The sequence below is a fragment of the Rana temporaria genome, chromosome 12, assembly GCF_905171775.1.
Source record: "Rana temporaria chromosome 12, aRanTem1.1, whole genome shotgun sequence".
NCBI lineage: Eukaryota > Metazoa > Chordata > Amphibia > Anura > Ranidae > Rana > Rana temporaria.
Window position 1 is genome coordinate 65,466,167 of NC_053500.1, and position 22,547 is coordinate 65,488,713.

Consider the following 22,547-nt stretch of genomic DNA (forward strand, 5'->3'; position numbering starts at 1 on the left):
TGCCAAAGCCATAACTTCAATACTTGATACAGGGCAAAAAGAACACCCTGCAGTGACTATTCTCATATATGTGGACGGCCTTCTTCTCTGCACAGATGACCAATATACTGCAGAAGAAAATTCAGAAAGCCTACTATGCTATCTTGCGGAACAAGGCTGTAAGGCCTCCAAAGCCAAAATACAGTGGTGTTCCAAGACATATCACATCAGACCGAGTGGCTGCTATCCAGGACATTCCCCAACCACAGGCCACTAAACAACTGCATGCTTTTCTTGGGCTCATATCTTACTGCAGGGCGTGGATCCCTGATGCATCGATCCTCATGCAACCACTCTATAATGCTCTCAAGTCTGTGCCGTCTAACCTGTCAAGCAAAGCCCTGGACAATTTCTTTCTGCTGAAGCAAGCAATATCTACAGCTCCTGCTTTGGGCCTCCCAGATTATGGAATACCCTTTAAGCTGTTTGTGTCAGAAAGAAAAGGCCACGCAACAGGGGTCCTAGCTCAACCACATGGAGGCCGGACTAGACCCATTGGGTACTATTCATGCCGCTTAAACCCCGTGGCTAGGGGTGGCCCTTACTGCTTAAGAGCAGTCTTTGCTGCCCAAGCACTACTGGACAAAACTTCAGACCTTGTTTTAGCACACCCCCTGCTTCTTCTGGCACCGCATGACATTGCTGCCATCTTGAATCACTTGCAACCCCGACACCTGTCCACCGCCAGACATCTTCGGTTGCAAATCTCCCTCCTCCTTCCAGACAATGTGACCCTCCAAAGATGTCTCACTTTCAACCCGGCCACACTTCTGCCATTTTTTGAGGGGGGACAAGATGGAGAAGATAAAGAAGGAATCGGAGAAGGTGAAGAAAAAGACCCCTGTACTGTTCCACATGACTGCCTTGAAATGATGCGCATGGAAACCACACATTTACCTACAGTGAGTGAAACTCCTCTGGAAAACCCTGACTACATACTTTTTGTGGATGGCTCCAGATATGCGGACGAAGGAGGAAAGTACCACACAGGTTATGCTGTGACCTCAGAATTTGAAATTCTACAATCAGGAGCATTACCTCCAACTGTATCTGCTCAGGAAGCGGAGCTCCTTGCCCTCATTACAGCGTGTAAGATAGCAGAAGGTAAAAGAGCCAACATTTGCACGGACTCAAGGTATGCCCTGGGAGTGGCCCATGACTTCAGTATCATCTGGAGGGCTACAGGATTTCTGACAGCGGCCGGAACACCGGTGAAACACGGCCCAGCCATCAAGGAGTTAATCGATGCACTACTCCTGCCTGACCAAGTGGCTGTCTTGAAGGTTAAAGTACATGGCAAACTGAATTCTCAAGAAGCCAGAGGGAACCACCTAGCGGATATAGCTGCCAAACAAGCAGCGAAAGACCAACGAAAAACGGCTGAAGTGGCCGAAGAGGAGAGTGAATCTTTAGCACAGATGCCTTTGGAAGTCCATGTGCCATCTGACAGGCTATACCTAGCCTCTATGCAAAATGCAGCTCACACAGAAGAACATTTGGAATGGATCAATAAAGGAGCAGAATATGATGGAGATCTATATCTGATGAGAGGAAAAAACTGTTTACCAAAATATATGTATCCAGCAGTCGTCTAATGGGCACATGGAACTGCAAATCTCTCTAAGAACTTAATGAATTCACTAATTAGCAAGTATTACTGGGCCCCAGGGATAACCACCTTAACCAGAAATGACTGCGCCTCATGTGCAGTATGTGCAAAATGCAAACCGGGGAGGACAGAGAAGACAACGCAGAAGCATTTGGCAAAACCGCTCTATCCGTTCCAGAGGATACAGATTGATCACATACAGATGCCAAAAAGTGGCCGATATGAATATGCCCTAGTGGTGGTGGACATGTTCCCTGGTTAGCCAGAAGCCTACGCTGTAACAAACATGACAGCCAAGACCACGGCTAAGAAACTACTGAGTGAGCTAGTATGTAGATTTGGGGTTCCAGAGGTGATAGAGAGCGATCAGGGCCCAGCCTTCACAGCAACCCTTACAAAAGAGATTTGGGCAGCACTGGGAGTTCAGTTAGCTCTACACACCTCATACCACCCTCAAAGTAGTGCGAAGGTAGAAAGGATGAATGGGACTCTAGAGGACAGGATGTTAAAGATTGCCCAATAGACTAACATGAGTTGGCCAGACAGTTTGCCCATTGCCCTGTTCAGTGTCAGACCCCCCCCCCCCCGGGGAAAACATGCTCTGTCCCCTTATGAAATTCTGTTTGGTTCAGCCCCCAGACTTGGCTTCCCACAGTAGTTGCAGTTACAATCTGATGTGTTTAGCTATGTCACACGTTTGTCTCATTAACCTAACCAATATCCGTACGAGTGTTTTCTCCCATTCCAGATCCTGAATTAGATACAGGAACATACCAACTACTGCCTGGAGATTGGGTGCTAGTAAAGAAGTTTGTGAGGATCTCTTGAGCCAAGATCTGATGGTTCGTTCCAAGTTTTGCTGACCACAGCCACCTCAGTCAAATTGGCTGTGAAGAAAATCTGGATACACACTTCCCACTGCAAGAAAGCTCCAACCCCTGAGAAAAAGATCCCGCCCACTTCGTGCTGACTATGCTGCATATCCTTTTTTCTGTTTGGTCCAAGGGGGGGCTCAGCAGGTAGCCATTACACAAAATGACAAGCTATTCACCACATTCTAGTATAACTCTTCAAACACACATGTGGCCACCTTTATCTTTGATTACTGTAACATAGTCTCCTGTCCTCCAGTTCCCTGGCAATGTAACTTATACAGTGACACACCCAGTCACAGGAGGAAGCAAACAACCAACAGAGATTTGTAAATTACACCAGAGACGCCCTCCAGGGAATTGCTGACCAGATAGCCCCCACTTCCTATATGACATTCGAGAACCGTATGGCCTTAGACATGGTGTTAGCTGAGAAAGGAGGTGTCTGTAAAATGATGAAGAAAACGGGAACATGTTGCACCTACATTCCTGACAATACTGGCCCAAATGATAAGGTTACTCTAGCTATAAAGAAATTAGAAGATCTGTCATTGGAGTTGAAGAAGAACTCCGGTATTGCAGACCCGTGGGATCAATATTTCAGCTGGATGAGTGGGTGGCAAAAGGTGCTTGCCCAGATAAGAGTAACGGTATTAATAATCCTAGTTCTTTTGGCTCTGGTTGTATGCTGTATTCTGCCCTTTGTAAAGAAGTTAATGAGCAAGGCTGTAGATAACAGTACACCTACATTTCTCCACCAAGAAGAAGAGGATCCCTGCATGAAGGAAGAGGATAAACCTTTCACTCCTTTACAGTCACTCCCCGTCCATAATTTCACAGTCCTATAGGGATTTAGGGATAGGATAGGGAACCCCAGGGCCGCGTCCTGTGTTCAGTTGCAGCGAAAGCCATCCTCACCACTAGAGGCTGTGGGGAACACCTGCTGGACCTTAGACTCTGCGCGCCCTGGGGAATCTAGGGTTCACGTTTCCTGTCCGTCCGCAGAGGTCCTTTAGTTTGAGGGACAGATAGAAAATAGCCATTTTAGGGGGGTCTGTGAAGGAATGCAATGAGCATAATGATAAATTAGAAAATATCTATTCTCTATACATCTTTAATATAAAGTCTATATTGCTTTTTCTTGTATACCACTGCTATAATCCTTCCTTACTCAAATCAGCTCCTAATAACACCCCTCCCAAACATGGCGAATGCCTCCCTCTCCCACACAGCTTTAGGAATGGGGAGGTGAAGACACATCAGAGGGCCGGCTAAGATCGACACCCCATCTTGTACTCTTCTTGTATCTCGGCCAATTAGATGTGCTTTCTAGTTCACATTAACATAATAGTGACGTATCATGCTGTATGTAGAAGTTTGTCTTGTCTGCAATAAAGCAGAGATAACGATGTACTTCAACTGAGACGGTTGTATCAGTGACTTATTCCTAGCCATGCATGGTGATCTGAACTTGGAATTTGGAACAGCAGTAGAATCCATATTAACCCCTTTGCGGTTAACAGAACTATCACAGATCAATGGTGTCCTCAATGCTGAGAAATAAAAACAGGTACTTATCCATCATGTCATACAATCATAGAGGCATGTGATTGGCCCCAAATTTGTTCTGCAGCAGGACATGACCCCAAAGATTAGAAACTATCTTCAGCGTAAAAGAGAACAAGGAGTCCTGGAAATTATGGTTTGGCTAATGTCATTAGGAACTATCTTCAGCATAAAGAAAAACAAGGAGTCCTGGAAGTGATGGTTTGGCCCCCACATACGATACGTAGATATGGTGTCCTATAGTAAACTGAATGAATACATTGCACTGGCACTTTCCCCTTGTAATGGGACATTGCCTAATTTTAAAAACTTTCTCTATAAACTTACTTCCTTCCGCACATAAAGTCTCCAGTTCACATCACTGTAGGAGAAGTAAACACTGGCACTATGTTTGATGAGAGCTGACCTGGTGGAGTGGTCACCTTCAAGAGTTCTTCCTGAAAGCAAAGAAACGTTAAAATGAATAAAGCTGAATGCTTTTGAAGAGGGAATTACAGGACATTTAGAAAAAAATTGGTTATTCAGAAAATCTTGCCGTTTTTTTTTACCTGCACCCTTTGGAGCCTGAACTTCTGGGGCCGGTGGTAAACCAGATGAAAAGAGCCCTAAAAGTGGCTTTTGCTTCTCTCGAATAGAATTTGTTGGCTCACTCTTTTCTGTAGGAGAAAATGGAGGTGGTGGTGGTGGCGGCTTTATAGCTTTCTTAAAAAAAAAAAAGAAGAAAAAGAAAAGGATTTATTTGTTTTGTGCAAGGCTGTTACAAAATGTGTTGATTTTAAAACAGAATTCATTCAGGAAGCAAATACCACATTTTGGGTTGTCCCCAGAACAGTAATAGGGGGAAATCTTCTAATAGGGACACTAGTTCTGGTGACCTCGGGGTCCCCAAGAGATTCCCTTAATTTGCAGGGGTTATAATCCTCCCTTACTCTATCCTTACTCTATCCAAAATGAAAAAAATAAATACAGTTTTGCCTATAGTTCTACATTAAAGTGGCTAATTTCAGTACCAGACCAACATGATCATATGTTATAACCCCTCACACCTGCTCAATTTAACATAGTGTCCTATGGAGAATGAATATATTTTTTCTTTTTGCTGTATTTCTTGCTTGAATTTGAAGATTTGTTTCTACTATTATTAACAGCTACTGGTAGATTTTGGTTGGATATTGGAACTCCTGGAAGTCTACCTAGTTAGCCAATGGGCCACAAATTTTTCCCAATTCATAAAGTATACTGGTGTTCTCACTGCAATGGTCCTGCAGTCAGTAGTGACAACCTGCCTTAGTTTCAGTTAGCACAGGACTCTGCTATTTAAGGCAGGTCAGAATTTTTGGGAGATTCTTTTGCAGAGTTATCAGGACCAGAGCAGTGGAAGTTCATCTGCATGGTTGCCAACAGTCCCGAATTGCCAGGGACATTCACGAATATTTGACAAATGTCCCGGTGTGAGTCTCGAAAATTTCGCTTTGTCACAGACAGCTGAGCTCACCAGGCGGACAGGAACTTTCACATGCGGCACACTGACCGATCCCTCCTCTGGCTCCCCCAGCTTCAGAGCTGTTCAGTGACTCAGGGCTCTGATTAATGCTGAGGGGCTGATCCCTTCATTCAGGTCTCGTGAGAGGGTGTGGCTAGCCAAGGGGTGATGCCGTCTGTCGCTCTCGTAGGTAGAGGGGCTGGGGGCAGGCCTCAGGGATGATCGTGTGGTCTTTCTGAGGCAGAGAGCAACGTGGAGGTAAAAAAAAAAAACTGAAAATGCCAGTATTTATTTTAAGCAGCCACTGGACTTTGAGAAATTGGGTCGAAAACTGCTCTGCCCAATTTCTCACAGTTAGGACAGTACTACAGGCAAAAACAGATACCATCTTGATCTTGGTCAGCTTTTCTATTTCTATCTTTAGAAATTTAGATGTTAGAAGTAAAAAAAGTGCTTTCAACTGACAAAGATCAAAATGGTATCTGTTTTTTCCGCCCAGGACAATCATGGCCGCCATGGTGACTAAGGTGGGCGGTACTTCCTCCTTGCAACCTGAACAGATCACATGACCAACTTCCTGGTCTATTTAAGCCTGCTGCTGGAGCTGCTCATTGCTGGATTATCTCTTCAGTCTCCTGTGTACCTTGACCTTGTCTCCTGATCCGTGCTTATCTGTTGTGACCCGGCTTGCCTTAACCTTGCTTCCTGGTCTCCTGTGTTTGACCCTCGGCCTGCTTCTTGACTCTACTTCTGCTTCCTGATCACCCGGCTTGACCCTCGGCTTGTACCTGGACCCTGCTCGTGTATGACCTTGGCTCACCCCCGTATATGCTCTGGACTGACCTACCTGTGTTTGACCCCTGGCCTGGCTTCTGCTATCTCCGTTCATTTAAATACTACAAGTTCAGTTCTGCCTGCCTCAGCCATCCCTCAGTGGCTGAGCTCTTCAGACTGCAAGCAAGCACCTGGCCTACCGTGCTTCTGTGGGCACCGCGTTTCCTGTTCCCAACTCCAGGGTCGCGCTGCACTCAGCCGCAAGGGGAGCTCTCTTAGCATCTCGATCTCCATACTTGTTCCTGACAACTGTCCTAGCTGTGAGAAATCAAGTCCAGTCCTCTGCCCTGCTGACGTACTGCCCTCTGCCCTGCCGATGGCCAGCCCTCAGCCCTGCTGACGTCCAGCCCTCTGCCCTGCTGACGTCCAGCCCTCTACCCTGCTGACGCCTAGTCCTCTGCCCTGCTGACGCCTAGTCCTCTGCCCTGCTGACGCCCAGTCCTCTGCCCTGCTGACACCCAGACCTCTGCCCTGCTGACACCTAGTCTTCTGTCCTGCCAACACCCAGTCCTCTGCCCTTCTGACATCTAGTCTTTTGTCTTGCTGATGCCCAGTCCTCTGCCCTGTTGTCGCCCAGTCCTCTGCCCTGCTGTCGCCCAGCCCCAGTCCTCTGCCCTGCTGTCTCCCAGTCCATTGCCCTGCTGACGCCTAATCTTCTGTCCTGCTGACACCCAGTCCTCTGCCCTGCTGATGCTGGAGACCGGACCAGCTTCAAAAAAGGTATGTATTGCGATTTCTTCTTTACAGGGCTAGATAGGTTAGTCTTAGGTTGTGGATGTCTGTAGATTTAGAGATTTTAGTTTTAGGGTGAACTTTAATGCATTTTCAGCATTAGGGTAAAAAACTTTCTGCATGTAGTCCCCCCCCAGCCCCCCTTATACTTACCTGACCCCAATCTCAGTCCACTGATGTACATAAGATCAGAGGCTCTGTCTGCTCTCTCCCTCCTCATTGGCTCAGAGACAGCAGCGAAAGCCATTGGCTCCTGCTGCTGTCCATCACAGCCAGAGACAGGAAGTGCTAGGGACGGGGCAGAAACCTACTGTGTCAATGTGGGAGTGAGCCCGCACAGGTACCCCCCTTATGCACTCGGCACCCCGTGGGGGTTGCCAGGAGTGCTGTCGGGAGACTCGAGAAGAGGAGGATTAGGGCTGCTCTGTGCAAAACTATTGCACAGAGCATGTATGATGATAAACGCACAAGTAATTTTTAGATCAATTGTTATTTTTAAATTATATATATATATATATATATATATATATATATATATATATATGTGAAGTTTATTTTTTGGCACCCTAAACATATTTTTTGGCACCCTAAAAGTACCCTTTGTGTATTGCAGGGGTCTTCAAACTATGGTTATAGTTGTTCAGAAAGTACAATTTCCATAATGCCTAGTCATGTCTGTGAATGTCAGAGTTTTACAATGCCTCATGGGATGTGTAGTTCTGCAACAGCTGGAGGGTCATAGTTTGAAGGTCCCTGGTGTAGAGTATATAATTCAACTATTTGTCTTTGGTTGTTGTGCAGGCTTATGAATTGAAAGGTGAAGTGCCTTCTCTTCACGGTAAAGCCCACTCCACCAGGGCTATGAGAGTTTATTGGGCTTTCAACTTTTCAAATTTGGTTGAAAGGTTCTTCAAAGGCTGTTTAATGTCCTTGGTTTCCCTTTTTCTTTGTTTTCCACTTGTTGGAATGGTTCGCCTGTGCTTGTTTTGATGTGCTCGTCCCTCTTTTTTTTGGACTGCTTTTGGACATCCCTAGGTTGTTTTTTTATCATCAAGCTGTGTTCCTCAATCCTTTTCTTGGAGTCCTTTGAGGATCACAGCTCCCTCCTCCTATATGTTATTGTTTTCTCTTCGACTGTCATCAAAAACTTCAAATGTGTGAGATCAGAAGGCTCATAGCCTCAAGGCGGCTAGCCTTCAGTTTTCTATGTGCCCAGCGTTCATTTCTTCCTTAGGCAGCAGTATAACCCTAGGTTGATTATTTATCATTGGGCTATGCTCGTCAGTGGACTCCTGGAAATGGATTTTACAGTTAGTATAAAAGTCCTGTTTTAATTTACACAATAAATAAGCCCACATTTGTCACATTTTACACCAAAGCTTTTCAGTTAAAATGATCATCTATGGATTAAACCACTCAATTTCTGACAGAGAGGATACTTAAAACAGATTATATCAAACAATCATATTGTTTCTTGTATGGCCATTAATGCACTTTCCAGTATTTCTTATTGGCCTTACCCCATCTGGAGAGGGTGCAGAGTTCCGGAGTCTCTCGAGAGCTTCCTCTTTGGGATCTTTCTTCTTTAAGAAGGTATGGGCTGTTCTCCTACAGTACAATAAAGGATCACACAAACCATAGCGGCATTAATTCCAAGAAAGCAAAGACATGAACAAGGTTTTTCTTATCTCAATGGCTTTTGTCTAGTTTTATAAAACGATTGCTCTCTCCCAGCAGCCTCTTCTGCTAATCCTCAAAAACCCTACTTACTTAAAGTGGTAGTAAACTTTGTTTTTTGATTTGTACCTATAGGAAAGCCTATAATATCCGCCCCAAATACAAATTCAGCCCCAAATCCAATCACTGTACAAATCGTCCAGACTTCACCTCCAAAATATGCTCCTTTCTAACAGTCAAGACCACTAAGCAACTTATTCACTCCCTTGTTATATATCACCTTGACTATTGTAACTCCATCCTCATTGGCCTACCTCTCTGCAAGCTATCCCTTCTTCAGTCTATCATGAATGCCGCTGCCAGACTCATCCACCTTACCAACCATTCAGTGTCCGCCACTCCTCTCTGCCTATTCCTCCATTGGCTTCCCATTGCCCAAAGAATAAAATTCAAAACACCAACAATAACATACAAATCGATTCACAATTCTGCCCCGAGCTACATCACCAATCTTGTCTCCAAATATCACCCGTCCTCTTCGCTCCTCCCAAGAACTTCTGCTCTCTAGCTCCTTTGTCCCCTCCTCCCATGCTCGTCTCCAGGACTTCTCCAGAGTCTCTCCCATCCTCTGGAATGCACTACCCCAATCTGTCCGGCTATCTCCTACTCTGTCCACTTTTAGGCAATCCCTAAAAACTCATCTCTTCAGGGTGGCCTATCCTGCCTCCAGCTAACAACCAAATCTTATACTCCCCTCATCAGTTCATCCCTCACAGTCCCTAACTTTTGTTTCACCAGCCTTTCCCTTTTAGATTGTAAGCTATAACCCTTTTGTTTTGAATTGTACTGTTGGTGTAGTGTCTCCCTGCATTGTAAAGCGCTGCGCAAACTGTTGGCGCTATATAAATCCTGTATAATAATAATAATAATAATAAGGCTTACCTGTAGTTACAGTGAATATCTCATAAACTTGCACTGTTTAGGAGATATTTACACTGCATGCATCCGGTGATGTCAGCAGTGCATGCACTATGAAGGCATACTGTGTCAGACCTTCAGAGCCGTGCTGTAAATGAGGGGTTCCCAAGGGACTGCGCGAGAGCTATGTCATCGTGGCTCCGGCCACTCAGGTAGCCGGAAAAACAAAACCAGAGAGTTTCCTGCTCAACTTACCGACCAGCCTGCAAACAACCAAATTTTCCTATCTAATGCCGCGTACACACGATCATTTTTCGGCATTAAAGAAAACTTAGTTTTTCAGCATGTCCAAAAAGCGATGTTTTTCCAACTTCATCATTAAAAACGACGTTGCTCACACACCATGGTTTTAAAAAATGATGAACAAAGCGCGGTGACGTACAACACGTACAACAGCACTCTAAAGGGGAAGTTCTATTCGCCTTTGGGCTGCTTTAGCTGATTCCTTGTTAGTAAAAGACGATTTGCGCTTTTTTGTCTGTTACAGTGTGATGAATGTGCTTACTCCATTATGAACGGTAGTTTTACCAGAACGAGCGATCCCATCTCATAATTTGCTTCTGAGCATGCGCGGGTTTAAAACGTCGTTTTAGCCCACACACGATCATTTTTTACAACCCGAAAAACGACATTTTTTTAAGACAACGTTAAAAAATGCAGCATGTTCGAAAAATAAATTTGTCGTTTTTCAGAAATGGAAAAACGATGTTTAAATGACGTTTTTTAAAAACGAAGTTTTTTTCATGCCGAAAAATTATCGTGTGTATGCGGCATAACAGTATGGATTAAAAACAAATGTTTAGTCTGCACACATTTGTGAATACATGCGTAAGCTACAGAGCCCCATCAAGGCACCCTGGTATTTTCTGTAGTCCTAACGCTAAATTTTGTGAGCCTCCACAGTGGAAGCACATGCATTATAATGAATAGGCAGATGGCAGGTGAGCCTGGAGGTAGTCCACCCTTCATTAAAGCGGAGGTCCGCCTAAAAAAAATTATTAAAAGCCAGCAGCTACAAATACTGCAGCTGCTGACTTTTAATAAATGGACACTTACCTGTCCAGGGTGCCCGCGATGTCGGCAGCCGAAGCAAATCAATCGCTCGGCTCTCGCCTGCCCCCGCCGCCAATCTCGGTAAGGGAATTGAGAAGTGAAGCGTTGAGGCTTCACTTCCCAATTCCCTACTGCGCATGAGCGACTCGCGCTGCATAACCTCACTGGTCCTCGCTGTCTTCTGGGACCTGTGTGTTTCCCAGAAGACAGCAAGGGGGACGGGAAGTGGCGTGACCCCCGCAGGAGTCTATGCCTGGAAGTGAGTGCAAATACCGATACAGGTATCTGCACCCCCTCCCCCGGAAAGGTGCTAAATGTGACACCGGAGTGGGGGAGGGTTCCGAAAAGTGGAGGTTCCATTGTTGTGTGGACCTCCGCTTTAAAGGCACGCACTGGACACACAGCACATAGCACTATGGCAGCAAAAGGTGTCCAGTGCGTCCTCTCACCAATATTCAACAGTAAAAACAAATGGCCTCTGCCCTCACCTAGAACTGGCCTTTGCATGTGTGCAGACTAAACCCTTGTTTTTAACGCATACTGTTAGACAGAAAAATGTGGTTGTTTGCAGGCTGGTCAATAAGTAGAGCAAGAAGTTGCCCTTCCATGTGCTCTTCGCTGCAAAGGCCAGTTATATGTGAGGGCAGTGGCCATTTATTTGTACTAATGTAGCTGGAGGTCACAAACCCAGAAGGAAGACTGGGGGAAGATGGAAGCCCTGTCAACTGTGACAGCGTGCCGCTGGAGGGCTTTGTTTGAAGACAAGTCTTGCATAATGTGCTAGTACGCAATGCATTCTAGCACATAATGCATCTTTCAGGGGAAAGCTTTTTTGCAGCAGCAGTTTACTACTTGTTTAATCTACAACAGCCATGATACTGCACATGTGATCTGTTATGATACCGGCCATTGGATGGTTTGACAGTTTGATTGAGAGCACAATCAATTGAAGTGTTACATTTCCGGCACGTGCCAGAAATTAAACTGTTTTATAGATGGGTTTACTTCCGCTTTAAACTCTGCTTTATTTGGTGTCATACCTGACTGGTTCATAGGGTTTAGGTTCTTCTTGGGGACGGCTTTGATACATCTTGATGATATCTCTTATTTGATTGCTGGGTTGTCGTCTAGGTGCAGATTTTACTTCAGGAACCTGCTTAGCCTCTTTAACTGGAGCGTCGTCTAGTTTAGGAGGAGGAGGGGGTATGATGGATGGCGCCTTTGGAGGTGATATTTCTGTGAAAACACAAAATAAACAAAATTTTACCTGAAAATGCAAATAATAATTAATAAGCTACTCAGCTGTGATATCTTACTCAGGGAATGGCTTAAACATAATTTTTTTCAATTAAACTATATTTTTCTCCACATTTAAAGTGAAACTTCAGTAAAAAAAAATTAGGTCCTGCCAAGATCACTTCAGGCTGGCCCCTTTTGCATGTATAGCTATGTAAAAGGTATGGCTATGTTTAAAATCCAGTAATACACTGTCTCACCCTGCTCTGTACATGCTCAGTTGCTCTCTTTTTTAGGCTTTTTTAGGCACTGCTGGGTTTGTAGAGGACCGATCTGATAACAGCCTTAAAGTGTAATTAAACCCTCCTATTCTTTACAGACAAGGAAGCTTCTTCTGTTTGATCTGCAACTGCCATGATGCTGCACATGTGATCAGTTATTTATGCCAGCCTTTAATGGTTTGACAGTTTGATTTAGGACGCAAACAAAGGTGACATGTAGCAATTCCGGCATTCCAGGAATGTACCTGTTTTTTTAAACAATTAAATTGATAGGTTTAGTTCTGTTTTATGATTTACTGCTGTTCAAGGGCTCTGGGCTTAAGCAAAATGGCAGCCTCCAGCAAGAAGAAACAGGAGCAATGCTGGAGATAATTTACAGCACACATGATGGTAGCATAATTATTAATGTGGAATGGTAAAGAACATTTTTATTGTTATGGGTAAAGTTCCACTTTAAGTGCAGGCCAAGCTGTCCAGTTACAGGGGTAAGGACAAACAATATACCATCGACATGGGTGCTTAGAACAGCCAGCTTTATTCATACCATTTAAACTTAAAAAAAAAAAGTTGCTGTATTTGCTTAATTTGAAGACCACACAGTTTCAACCATTACCAATCCAGGCCATTTTTCAGTTTTAAGCGCTGTCACACTTTGACTGACAATACTCAAAATAATTTAAAATATATATTTTTTTTAGATAGATAAAGCTTTCTTTTGGCAGTATTTAATCACCACTGGGTTTTTTTTTTTTTTTACTAAATAAAGGAAAAACGTTTTGACAAAAACATTTTTTCTTAGTTTATGTTATAAAACTTTGCAAAAAAATTATCTTTCATCATAAATTTAGGTCAAATTGTACTCTTCTGAATTTCTTTGGTGAAAAAAAGAAACAAATCAGTGTATATTATTTAGTCTGTTTGAAAGTTATAGATATTTGAAGATAGATCAATCATTGTTTACTGATTGCCTGATCTCATTTTGTGAGGCCCTAAAATGCCAGTTACTTGTGGTATATGTATATGTATTGGAGGTGTTATGAGAGTCCGTGAGGTTACTCAACTTTATGTTTTTTTAATGTGTTTGTATACAATGGTTTTAACTTTATCCTATTAAAAACTTCAATTTGTTACTAAATATTTGCGTGTGCCTACAAAGTCCATATCTTTATTCTAATTTCTTCTAAACTAAACTGGGACGTCGGCACACTGTTACTTGTGTATCTACAGTATCACCCTGTGATGATACAAGTAGTTCACGCATTTTTTGTCTACTCATGATATTAATTGAGTCCTTGAAGTCCCAGGATAGGGTAAACACCCTTGAAATTACCCCACTTTAAAAAACAAACACCCCAAGGTTGGAAATGGGGAGAGGAGATGCATAGGATCAATGGGTAATAAAACTGTTACTAGGGGGACTCAGAAAACAGAATGAATACTGTGTAGATTTATTATTTGTGACTTACTTGGTTGTGGCTCTGGTTCCGGTGGCTCTGGAGGTTCCTCATCGCTGTCACTGTCACTGTCACTTACTGGCTTTGTTACAGGAACTGGTAGCAGAATTTTAGAAGGTGGTTTCACAGATTTCACTCGAACCTCTTGAGCCTCTGTAACATAAATATGTTATAAATTCCTATTTTTTTTTTGGAATCCAAAACCTTTATATGCTTTATGTTACTTACCTATCTTTTGGAAGAAGTCTCTCTTCTGCTGGAATGTTTTCCTTTGATATGAATACTCAGTACCATCCATTTCATCCCAGTATACCTTAGAGACATATGCCGTTATTACACTGTCTACTGTATTTTTCATAAAATGTATCAACATTTTACAGCCTCTATTTAAAGACGTTGTAAAACCTTACATACACCCAGAAGGTGCTCAATAAGAGGGAGATCGTTCCCCGTTGCCTGTGGAAACGGCTCGGGGCTAATAATGTTATAAGTTATTATCGAGACTTGGGGCTTTTCGGGGGCACATTCGGGGCTCCAGCCCCCCCAGCCATTGCCCCCCGACGCCCCTGGTCTAGCTTCAGGTGATACAGAGAAATGAAACAAATGCTTGATAATAAGTTGTACCTGTTGATCCGTCACCATTTCTCCTGTAAAGCTTTCTAAAACCTACAGATCAAACAAATGATTTTTTACAGCAGCACAAAGCGGGGGGGGGGGGGGGGGTACTTTGATCTGACCTCTCACATACTGCGGAGCTAGAACACAGAGCTGTCTGTAATTGGATAGCTGAGTGAAGGGAAAAGATACACACCTCCTGTGCTAAGCTCACAGAAAAACATACAGAGCTGAAGCTATAATTTACCTGCTTTCTGCTGGGAGGTTGTAGGTATCTCCTGAGAGGTTGTGTCAGTTTAGTGTTCTATAAATGACCCATGAGGGATCAGAGAACAGAGAGGAACCACATTGGGTGCTTTGGATTCAGATACATTTTCGTATTTATTGGCGGGCGTAATGTATCTCAGATACACTACGCCGCCGTAACTTAGGGCGCAAGTTCCGTATTCACAAAGAACTTGCGCCCTAAGTTACGGCGGCGTAGTGTAAATGTGTCGGCGTAAGCCCGCCTAATTCAAATGTGGATGATGTGGGGGTGTTTTATTTAAATTACTTGTGAGTTGTGACCCCACGTAATTGACTTTTCTTACGAACGGCGCATGCGCCGTCCGTGAACGTGTCCAAGTGCGCATGCTCCAAATTACGCCGCAAACTGTCAATGCTTTCGACGTGAACGTAACTTACGTACAGCCCTATTCGCGAACGACTTACGCAAACGATGTAAAATACGACGCTGTTCGTTTCCGACGTCCATACCTAACATGACTTACCCCTGCTTTATGAGGGGTAACTTTACGCCGGAAAAAGCCTTACGTAAACGACGTAAAAAAATGTGCCGTGCGGACGTACGTTTCTGAATCGGCAAATCTACCTAATTTACATATTCTATGCGTAAATATACGGAAGCGCCATCTAGCGTCCAGCGTAAATATGCAACTAAGATACGACGGAGTAAGAGACTTACGCCGGTCGGATCTTAGGGAAATCTATGCGTAACTGATTCTAAGAATCAGGCGCATAGATACGACCCCGCACACTCAGAGTTACGACGGCGTATCTGGAGATACGCCGTCGTAACTCGTATCTGAATCCGAGCCCTTGACTTCTTTCCAAGTTAAGATTATACCTTGTCTCTCCTACACTATGCACTGCCCCCTGTCTCAGTTGTAAAGTAGCAAAACATCAACGGTCAGTAGAAGCTCTTGACATTTCAATAACAGGCACCAAGAAAGGTCAGAGCTTAGGAAACCAGGAATAAATTAACTGATTATAATGTAAGCACAGGTACTTGCTTGTGCATTACCAAAAAATTAAGTTTATAGGCTAGATATGTTCACTTTAACCACTTCAGCCCCGGACCATATTGCTGGTCAATGACCAGGCCACTTTTTGCGATTCGGCACTGTGTCGCTTTAACTGACAATTGCGCGGTCGTGCGACGTGGCTCCCAAACATTGGCATCCTTTTTTTCCCACAAATAGAGCTTTCTTTTGGTGGTATTCGATCACCTCTGTGGTTTTTAGTTTTTGCGCTATAAACAAAAATAGAGCGACAATTTTGAAAAAAAATGAATATTTTTTACTTTTTGCTGTAATAAATATCCCCCAAAAATATATTAAAAAACCTTTTTTTTCCCTCAGTTTAGGCCGATACGTATTCTTCTACATATTTTTCCTTAAAAAAAAATCGCAATAAGCGTTTATTGATTGGTTTGCGCAAAAGTTATAGCGTTTACAAAATAGGGGATAGTTTTATGGCATTTTTATTAATATTTTTTTTTACTAGTAATGTAATGCGGCGATCAGCAATTTTTATCGGTACTGCGACATTATGGCGGACACTTCGGACATTTTTGACACATTTTTGGGACCATTGGCATTTTTATAGCGATCAGTGCTATAAAAATGCATTGATTACTATAAAAATGCCACTGGCAGGGAAGGGGTTAACACTAGGAGGCGAGGAAGGGGTTAATTATGTTCCCTGGGTGTGTTCTAACTGAAGGGGGGGTGGGACTGACATGGGGAAATGACAGATTGCTGTTCATACATTGTATGAACAGACGATAAGTAATTTCTCCCCCTGACAGGACCGGGAGCTTTGTGTTTACACACACAGCTCCCTATTCTCGCTCTGTAACGAACGATCGCGGGTGCCCGGCGGTGATCGCGCCCGCCGGGCACGCGTGTCGGCATCAGGGGCGAGCGAAGTGGCGCACGCACCCCTATTGGCTGAACTGCGAGATGACGTATATCTACGTGATCTCACGCAGCCGACCTGCTGCCGTGTAACGGCGGCGGCTGGTCGGCAAGCAGTTAATTATGGGTCTGATTCAAGCTTACACATCATATTTAACATTTTCCCCCTTTAAAACACTGCCAGTTAATTTTATATTATCAAGAAATTACCTCCCTGGGTCTTTCTGGAATCTGATTCTCTGAAGTTTTAGGCAGAGGGGGCATAGGGGGTAATGAAGATGGAGGAGCAGCAGGAGGTGGAGGTGCAGCAGCAGGCACAGGCGGTGGAGGTGGAGCAGCTGGAGGTGATGTAGGAGCTGTAGGTGGGGTTGGTGTTGGCTTTGACCCTGGGGGGGAAGCCGGGGATGGTTTAGGAAGTATCTTAGGAGCAGGTTTTGGAGCTGGCGGGGGGGAACGGTCTCTGTTTCTTTGTGGAGGATCCTGGCGAGCTTGCTGCTGCTGGGACAACATTGTAGCTTGAAGTGTCATTTGTTGTGCCTGGATAGAAATAATAAAACAGTAACTGAAAAAAATACAGAATATTCTACAACTTAGGCCACAAATGGAAATAATTTTTTGAGGCCAGAAAAAGTGCAAAGAATACATGACCCAAGAAAACAAGATATATACCAAAAGCAAGGCCTGCTGCTGAATAAATGCTTGTTGGGCAGCCATTTGTGAAGGGTCTACAGAGGGCATCATTGGCTGTGCCATGGGCATTGGCTGAGCCATCATTTGAGGCATCATAGGCTGGGACATCATAGGCTGGGACATCATAGGCTGGGGCATCATAGACTGGGGCATCATAGACTGGGGCATCATACCTATAAGCAAGAGAGCACATAGTTATTTGTGGTAGAAATGCAAATGTGTTATGCCGCGTACACATGATCATTTTTCGGGTTGTAAAAAACAACGTTTTTTAAAAATTTCATTTAAAACGATCGTGTGTGGGCTTCAGAGCATTTTTTGGGTTCTGAAAAACGGGCATTAAAAATTTCGAACATGTTGTTTTTCGGGTTGTAAAAAATGATCGTCTGTGGGCTTTAACGATACGAAAAAACCCGCGCATGCTCAGAAGCAAGTTATGAGATTTTTCACGATCTAAAAAATGGGCATTACAAATTTCGAACATGCTCTATTTTTTCACGACGTTTTTAACCTTGTCGTTTTTAAGGTTGTAAAAAATGGTCGTGTGAAGGCTTTAACGACGTGAAAAAAGCGCGCATGCTCAGAAGCAAGTTATGAGATGGGAGCACTCGTTCTGGTAAAACTACCGTTCGTAATGGAGTAAGCACATTCATCACGTTGTAACAGACAGAAAAGCGCAAATCATCTTTTTTTAACACGAAATCAGCAAAAGCAGCCCCAAGGGAGGCATCATCCGCATGGAACTTCCCCTTTATAGTGCTGTTGTACGTGTTGTACGTCACCGCGCTTTGCTAGAGCATTTTTTTTCCATGATCGTTTGTAGGCAACGCCGTTTTAATGATGAAGTTGAAAAAAACATTGTTTTTTCTACAGCCTGAAAAACGTTGTTTTTTACAACCCGAAAAATGATCGCGAGTACACTGATCGTACACTCAAGGAGCTTACAATCTAAGGTCTGTAACTGACATTCATACCGACACATACAGTGCCTTGCAAAAGTATTCACCCCCTTGACTTTTTACCTATTTTGTTAAATTACAGCCTTTAGTTTTTTTAATCTGAATTATATGTGATGGATCAGAACACAACAGTCTAAGTCGGTGAAGTAAAATTATAAAAATATATACATAAAACAATTTTTCAGGAATAAAAAACTGATAATTGGCATGTGCATATGTATATACCCCCTTTGTTATGAAGCCCATAAAAAGCTCTGGTGCAACCAATTACCTTCATAAGTCATATCATTTGTGAAATGATGTCCATCTGTGTGCAATCTAATGCCGCGTACATACAACCGTTTTTTACAACCTTAAAAACGACAACCTTAAAAACGTTGTGAAAAAATAGAGCATGTTTGAAATTTTTAATGCCCATTTTTTAGATTGTGAAAAAAGCTCTGGAGCCCACACACAATTGTTTTTAATGACATTAAAAACAAACTTCATTTTTTAGAACCCGAAAAACGGTCGTGTGTATGCGGCATACGTCATACATGATCTGTCATTACATATACACACCTTTTTGAAAGGCCCCAGAGGCTGCAACTCTAGCCAAACACTGCCATTAATACCAAGGAACTCTCCAAACAAGTAAGGGACAATGTTGTTGAGAAGTACAAGTTAAGGTTAGGTTATAAAAAAATATCCAAATCTTTGATGATCCCTAGAAGAACCATCAAATCCATCATAACCAAATGGAAAGAACATTGCACAACAGCAAGCCTGCCAAGAGATGTCCGCACACCAAAACTGACGGACCGGGCAAGGAGGGCAATAATCAGAGAGGCAGCACAGAGACCTAAGATAAGCCTGGAGGAGCTGCAGAGTTCCACAGCAGAGACTGGAGTATCTGTACATAGGACGACAATAAGCCGTACACTCCATAGAGTTGGGCTTTATGGCAGAGTGGCCAGAAGAAAGCCATTACTTTCAGCAAAAAACAAAATGGCACGTTTTGAGTTTGCAAAAAGCCATGTGGGAGACTCCCAAAATGTATGGTGGAAGGTGCTCTGGTCTGATGAGACTAAAATTAAACTTTTTGGCCATCAAAGAAAACACTATGTATGGTGAAAACCCAACACATCACATCACCCAAAGACCACCATCCCTACTGTAAAACATGGTGGTGGCAGCATCATGCTGTAGGGATGTTTTTCAGCAGTCGGGACTGGCAAACTGGTCAGAGTTGAGGGAAAGATTGATGGTGCTAAATGCAGGGATATTCTTGAGCAAAACCTGTACCACTCTGTGTGATTTGAGGCTAGGATGGAGGTTCACCTTACAGCAGGACAATGACCCCAAACACACTGCTAAACCAACACTTGAGTGGTTTAAGGGGAAACATGTAAATATGTTGGAATGGCCTAGTCAAAGCCCAGACCTCAATCCAATAGAAAATCTGTGGCCAGACTTAAAGATTGCTGTTCATAAGTGCAAACCATCCAACTTGAAGGAGCTGGAGCAGTTTTGCAAGGAGCAATGGGCAAAAATCCCAGTGGTAAGATGTGGCAAGCTCATAGAGACTTATCCAAAGTGACTTGGAGCTGTGATAGCCGCAAAAGGTGGCTCTACAAAGTATTGACTTTAGGGGGGTGAATAGTAATGCACATGAACTTTTTTTGTTATTTTGTCCTATTTGTTGTGTGCTTCACAATAAAAAAAAAAACATCTTTAAATTTGTGGGCATGTTCTGTAAATTAAATGATGCAAATCCTCAAACAATCCATGTTAATTCCAAAGCATGAAACATGCCAAGGGGGGTAAATACTTTACTAAGGCAAATTTAGACAGGAGCCAATTATCCCATCAGCATGTCACTATTCCTTTAATAATATTTACAAGATTGCAATAAAAAAGTTAATATGTTATACACAACGCCAGGGATGGGTCCTGGATGGTAAATATATTTCCACACTATTTAGAGGCGGGTTCAAGAATATATGTTAGTTCTCAAATCTTCCCAGGCATATAGGGTTTAGGGTTCTGGGGTAGTCCAGTTGGAGAGGAAAGGACTGATTTTCAGTACTCTCTGGATTGGCAATTCCTCATTAGGGACCCAGATTTGGAGGGTCTGAGAGACCTTAGGGCTGAAAGGAACCTGCAAACCCTGATTACAGGGACATTGGTAATGAAGGAGTTAACCACCTGCAAGGGAGGCTTGAAAGGCAACTTGATGAAAGCAGTATCTGTTGGTGAGGTGGAATGTGAGGCAGTTCACAGCTATGGGAAGTGTGGTCAGTCTGACGACTGAGGTAGTGTTTGCTGAATTTCAGTGGCCTTACAGCACCCTGGTGTGGGATTGGTGTACTGGTGGTGAGCAGTTTATTTTCATCACACCAGAATTATGGACTCTTTGTTTGGAAGCCATTTTAAAGTAGGTTGCACTCTGTACTTACAGTATCTCACAAAAGTACACCCCTCACATTTTGGTAAATATTTTATTATATCTTTTCATGTGACAACACTGAAGAAATTTGCTACAATGTAAAGTAGAGCTTGTACAGCTGGTATAACTGTGTACATTTGCACCTGGGAACTTTGCCAGTCATCCTCACCTTTAGTTTCAGTTTTCCGCTTCACAGGAAATTTCAGATCTCTTTTTACTGCACAGGGCATATAGAACACCAATCCAACCAGGGGCGGATCCAGGGGGGGGGGGGCAACAGGGCAATCACCCCCCCCCAGAAATTAGTTGCGGGTGAGTGTGCGCTGTGCAGGTGATGTGGTGGGTGAACCAGCTTGTGGCTCGGCATGCAAATGACTATGTGCGCGGCGCGGTGGGTGAGCCACCGAGCTGCCCCTCCGCTCCGCGCTCATACAGTCACACTGACTGTGCAAGAGGATGCAGCTGGGCAGCTCGGCGGGCGGGTGAGAGAGCGGATGGGAAGCTGCCAGCTGGGAGGCTCGTGGGTGGACTGGCCAATCAGCGGGTGGCGGAGCAGGGAGATGACATAATTTCTCACCGCCCGGCGCCCGCCCTGCATCCTGGCAGTTCCACCCACACTCACTATGCAGGCAGCAGAGAGATTACATCATCTCTCCGCTGCTGCCTGACTCTGGGACACAGGAAGTGACAATCCCCATTCCCCACCTTAGCAGGAAAGTGTCAATCTGCAACTTGTGGCAATCCACAATGTGTGGCAAGTGAAAACTTGTGGCAAGTGACAATCTGCAACTTGTGGCAGGTGACCTGGCAAGTGGACAATCCCCAATGTGTGGCAGGTGACGTGGCAAGTGACAATCTGCAACTTGTGGCAAGGGACAATCCACAACTTGTGGCAGGTGACGTGGCAAGTGACAATCCGCAACGTGTGGCAGGTGATGTGGCATGTTACAATCCTCAACATGTGGCAAATGACAATCTGCATCTGGTGGCAGGTGACGGTGGCAAGTGAAACACTCGGGGCTCCTACTGATTCTGCATTATGGTGAGTTGAATTATTTCATTGTATATTACAATGTAATAATAGAAATAATGCGCTTCAATCATTCTGACACCATAACAACCATGGTGCCGTGATGATTGAAGTGTTAACACCAGCCATTTCCCAAATAAATTGCCTGCAAAAAAATCGTATTTTCTGGCAGTGCCCCTGCCAAGACTAGACTCTGGATCCACCCCTGAATCCAACTACATAAGTGGGGGAGTACAGATAAACCTCTATGCCCAAAATACGGATGGTATCATGGGGACCTCCTCCACATGATATGGAGATGCCCCAAGCTCTTTCGCTATTGGGCAGAGGTTACAAGTACCATTTCACAAGTCTATAACTTTAAGCTTAATAGTGAGCCTATTGTTTGTCTTTCGGGAGCCTTGGAAATAGATACGCCAACTCAAAATGCCTATGTGGCAGTATTATTTACGTTTATTTTATGTTGCTTGCAAATGGATTTCCCCTTTATTTGATTTCCCCACATGTACCAACTATAAAGCAATGGGTGGAACAAGTAAACGCTATGTTTATTTGTGAAAAACTGACGTACCAACAAAGAAAGAAATGCACCTAAAAAATTTGGTGGCACTGGCAACCCTTGTTGGATTCAAATAACATGTTGCGCTGTCAAACATAACCTTATCTGCATAAAGTGTACAAAGTCCATCAAATAGAATAAAAGTGAAGAAAAGGAAGAAATGATAGTCCAAAATTACAGCTACAATCGTTAAAGTGAACTTGAAAATGTGTCGATCCGCTGCTTTGTGCCTAGCCTGACGTACGATTTGTCCA

The 22,547-nt window shown here is 43.7% G+C and overlaps 1 protein-coding gene across 1 annotated transcript in view; it reads right to left on the reverse strand.

Moving 5' to 3' along the window:
- The window catches only part of LOC120919370 (unconventional myosin-XVB-like), a 130,475-nt gene that overhangs the window by 79,880 nt on the left and 28,048 nt on the right, over nucleotides 1-22,547 (reverse strand). The window contains exons 14-21 of the mRNA XM_040331501.1: nucleotides 17,297-17,490; nucleotides 16,838-17,164; nucleotides 14,043-14,127; nucleotides 13,827-13,967; nucleotides 11,884-12,079; nucleotides 8,656-8,743; nucleotides 4,635-4,788; nucleotides 4,414-4,523 (exon numbers count right to left, since the gene is read on the reverse strand). Of these exons, the coding sequence (XP_040187435.1) occupies nucleotides 4,414-4,523; nucleotides 4,635-4,788; nucleotides 8,656-8,743; nucleotides 11,884-12,079; nucleotides 13,827-13,967; nucleotides 14,043-14,127; nucleotides 16,838-17,164; nucleotides 17,297-17,490 (1,295 nt within the window). The remainder of the gene's footprint in view (nucleotides 1-4,413; nucleotides 4,524-4,634; nucleotides 4,789-8,655; nucleotides 8,744-11,883; nucleotides 12,080-13,826; nucleotides 13,968-14,042; nucleotides 14,128-16,837; nucleotides 17,165-17,296; nucleotides 17,491-22,547) is intronic.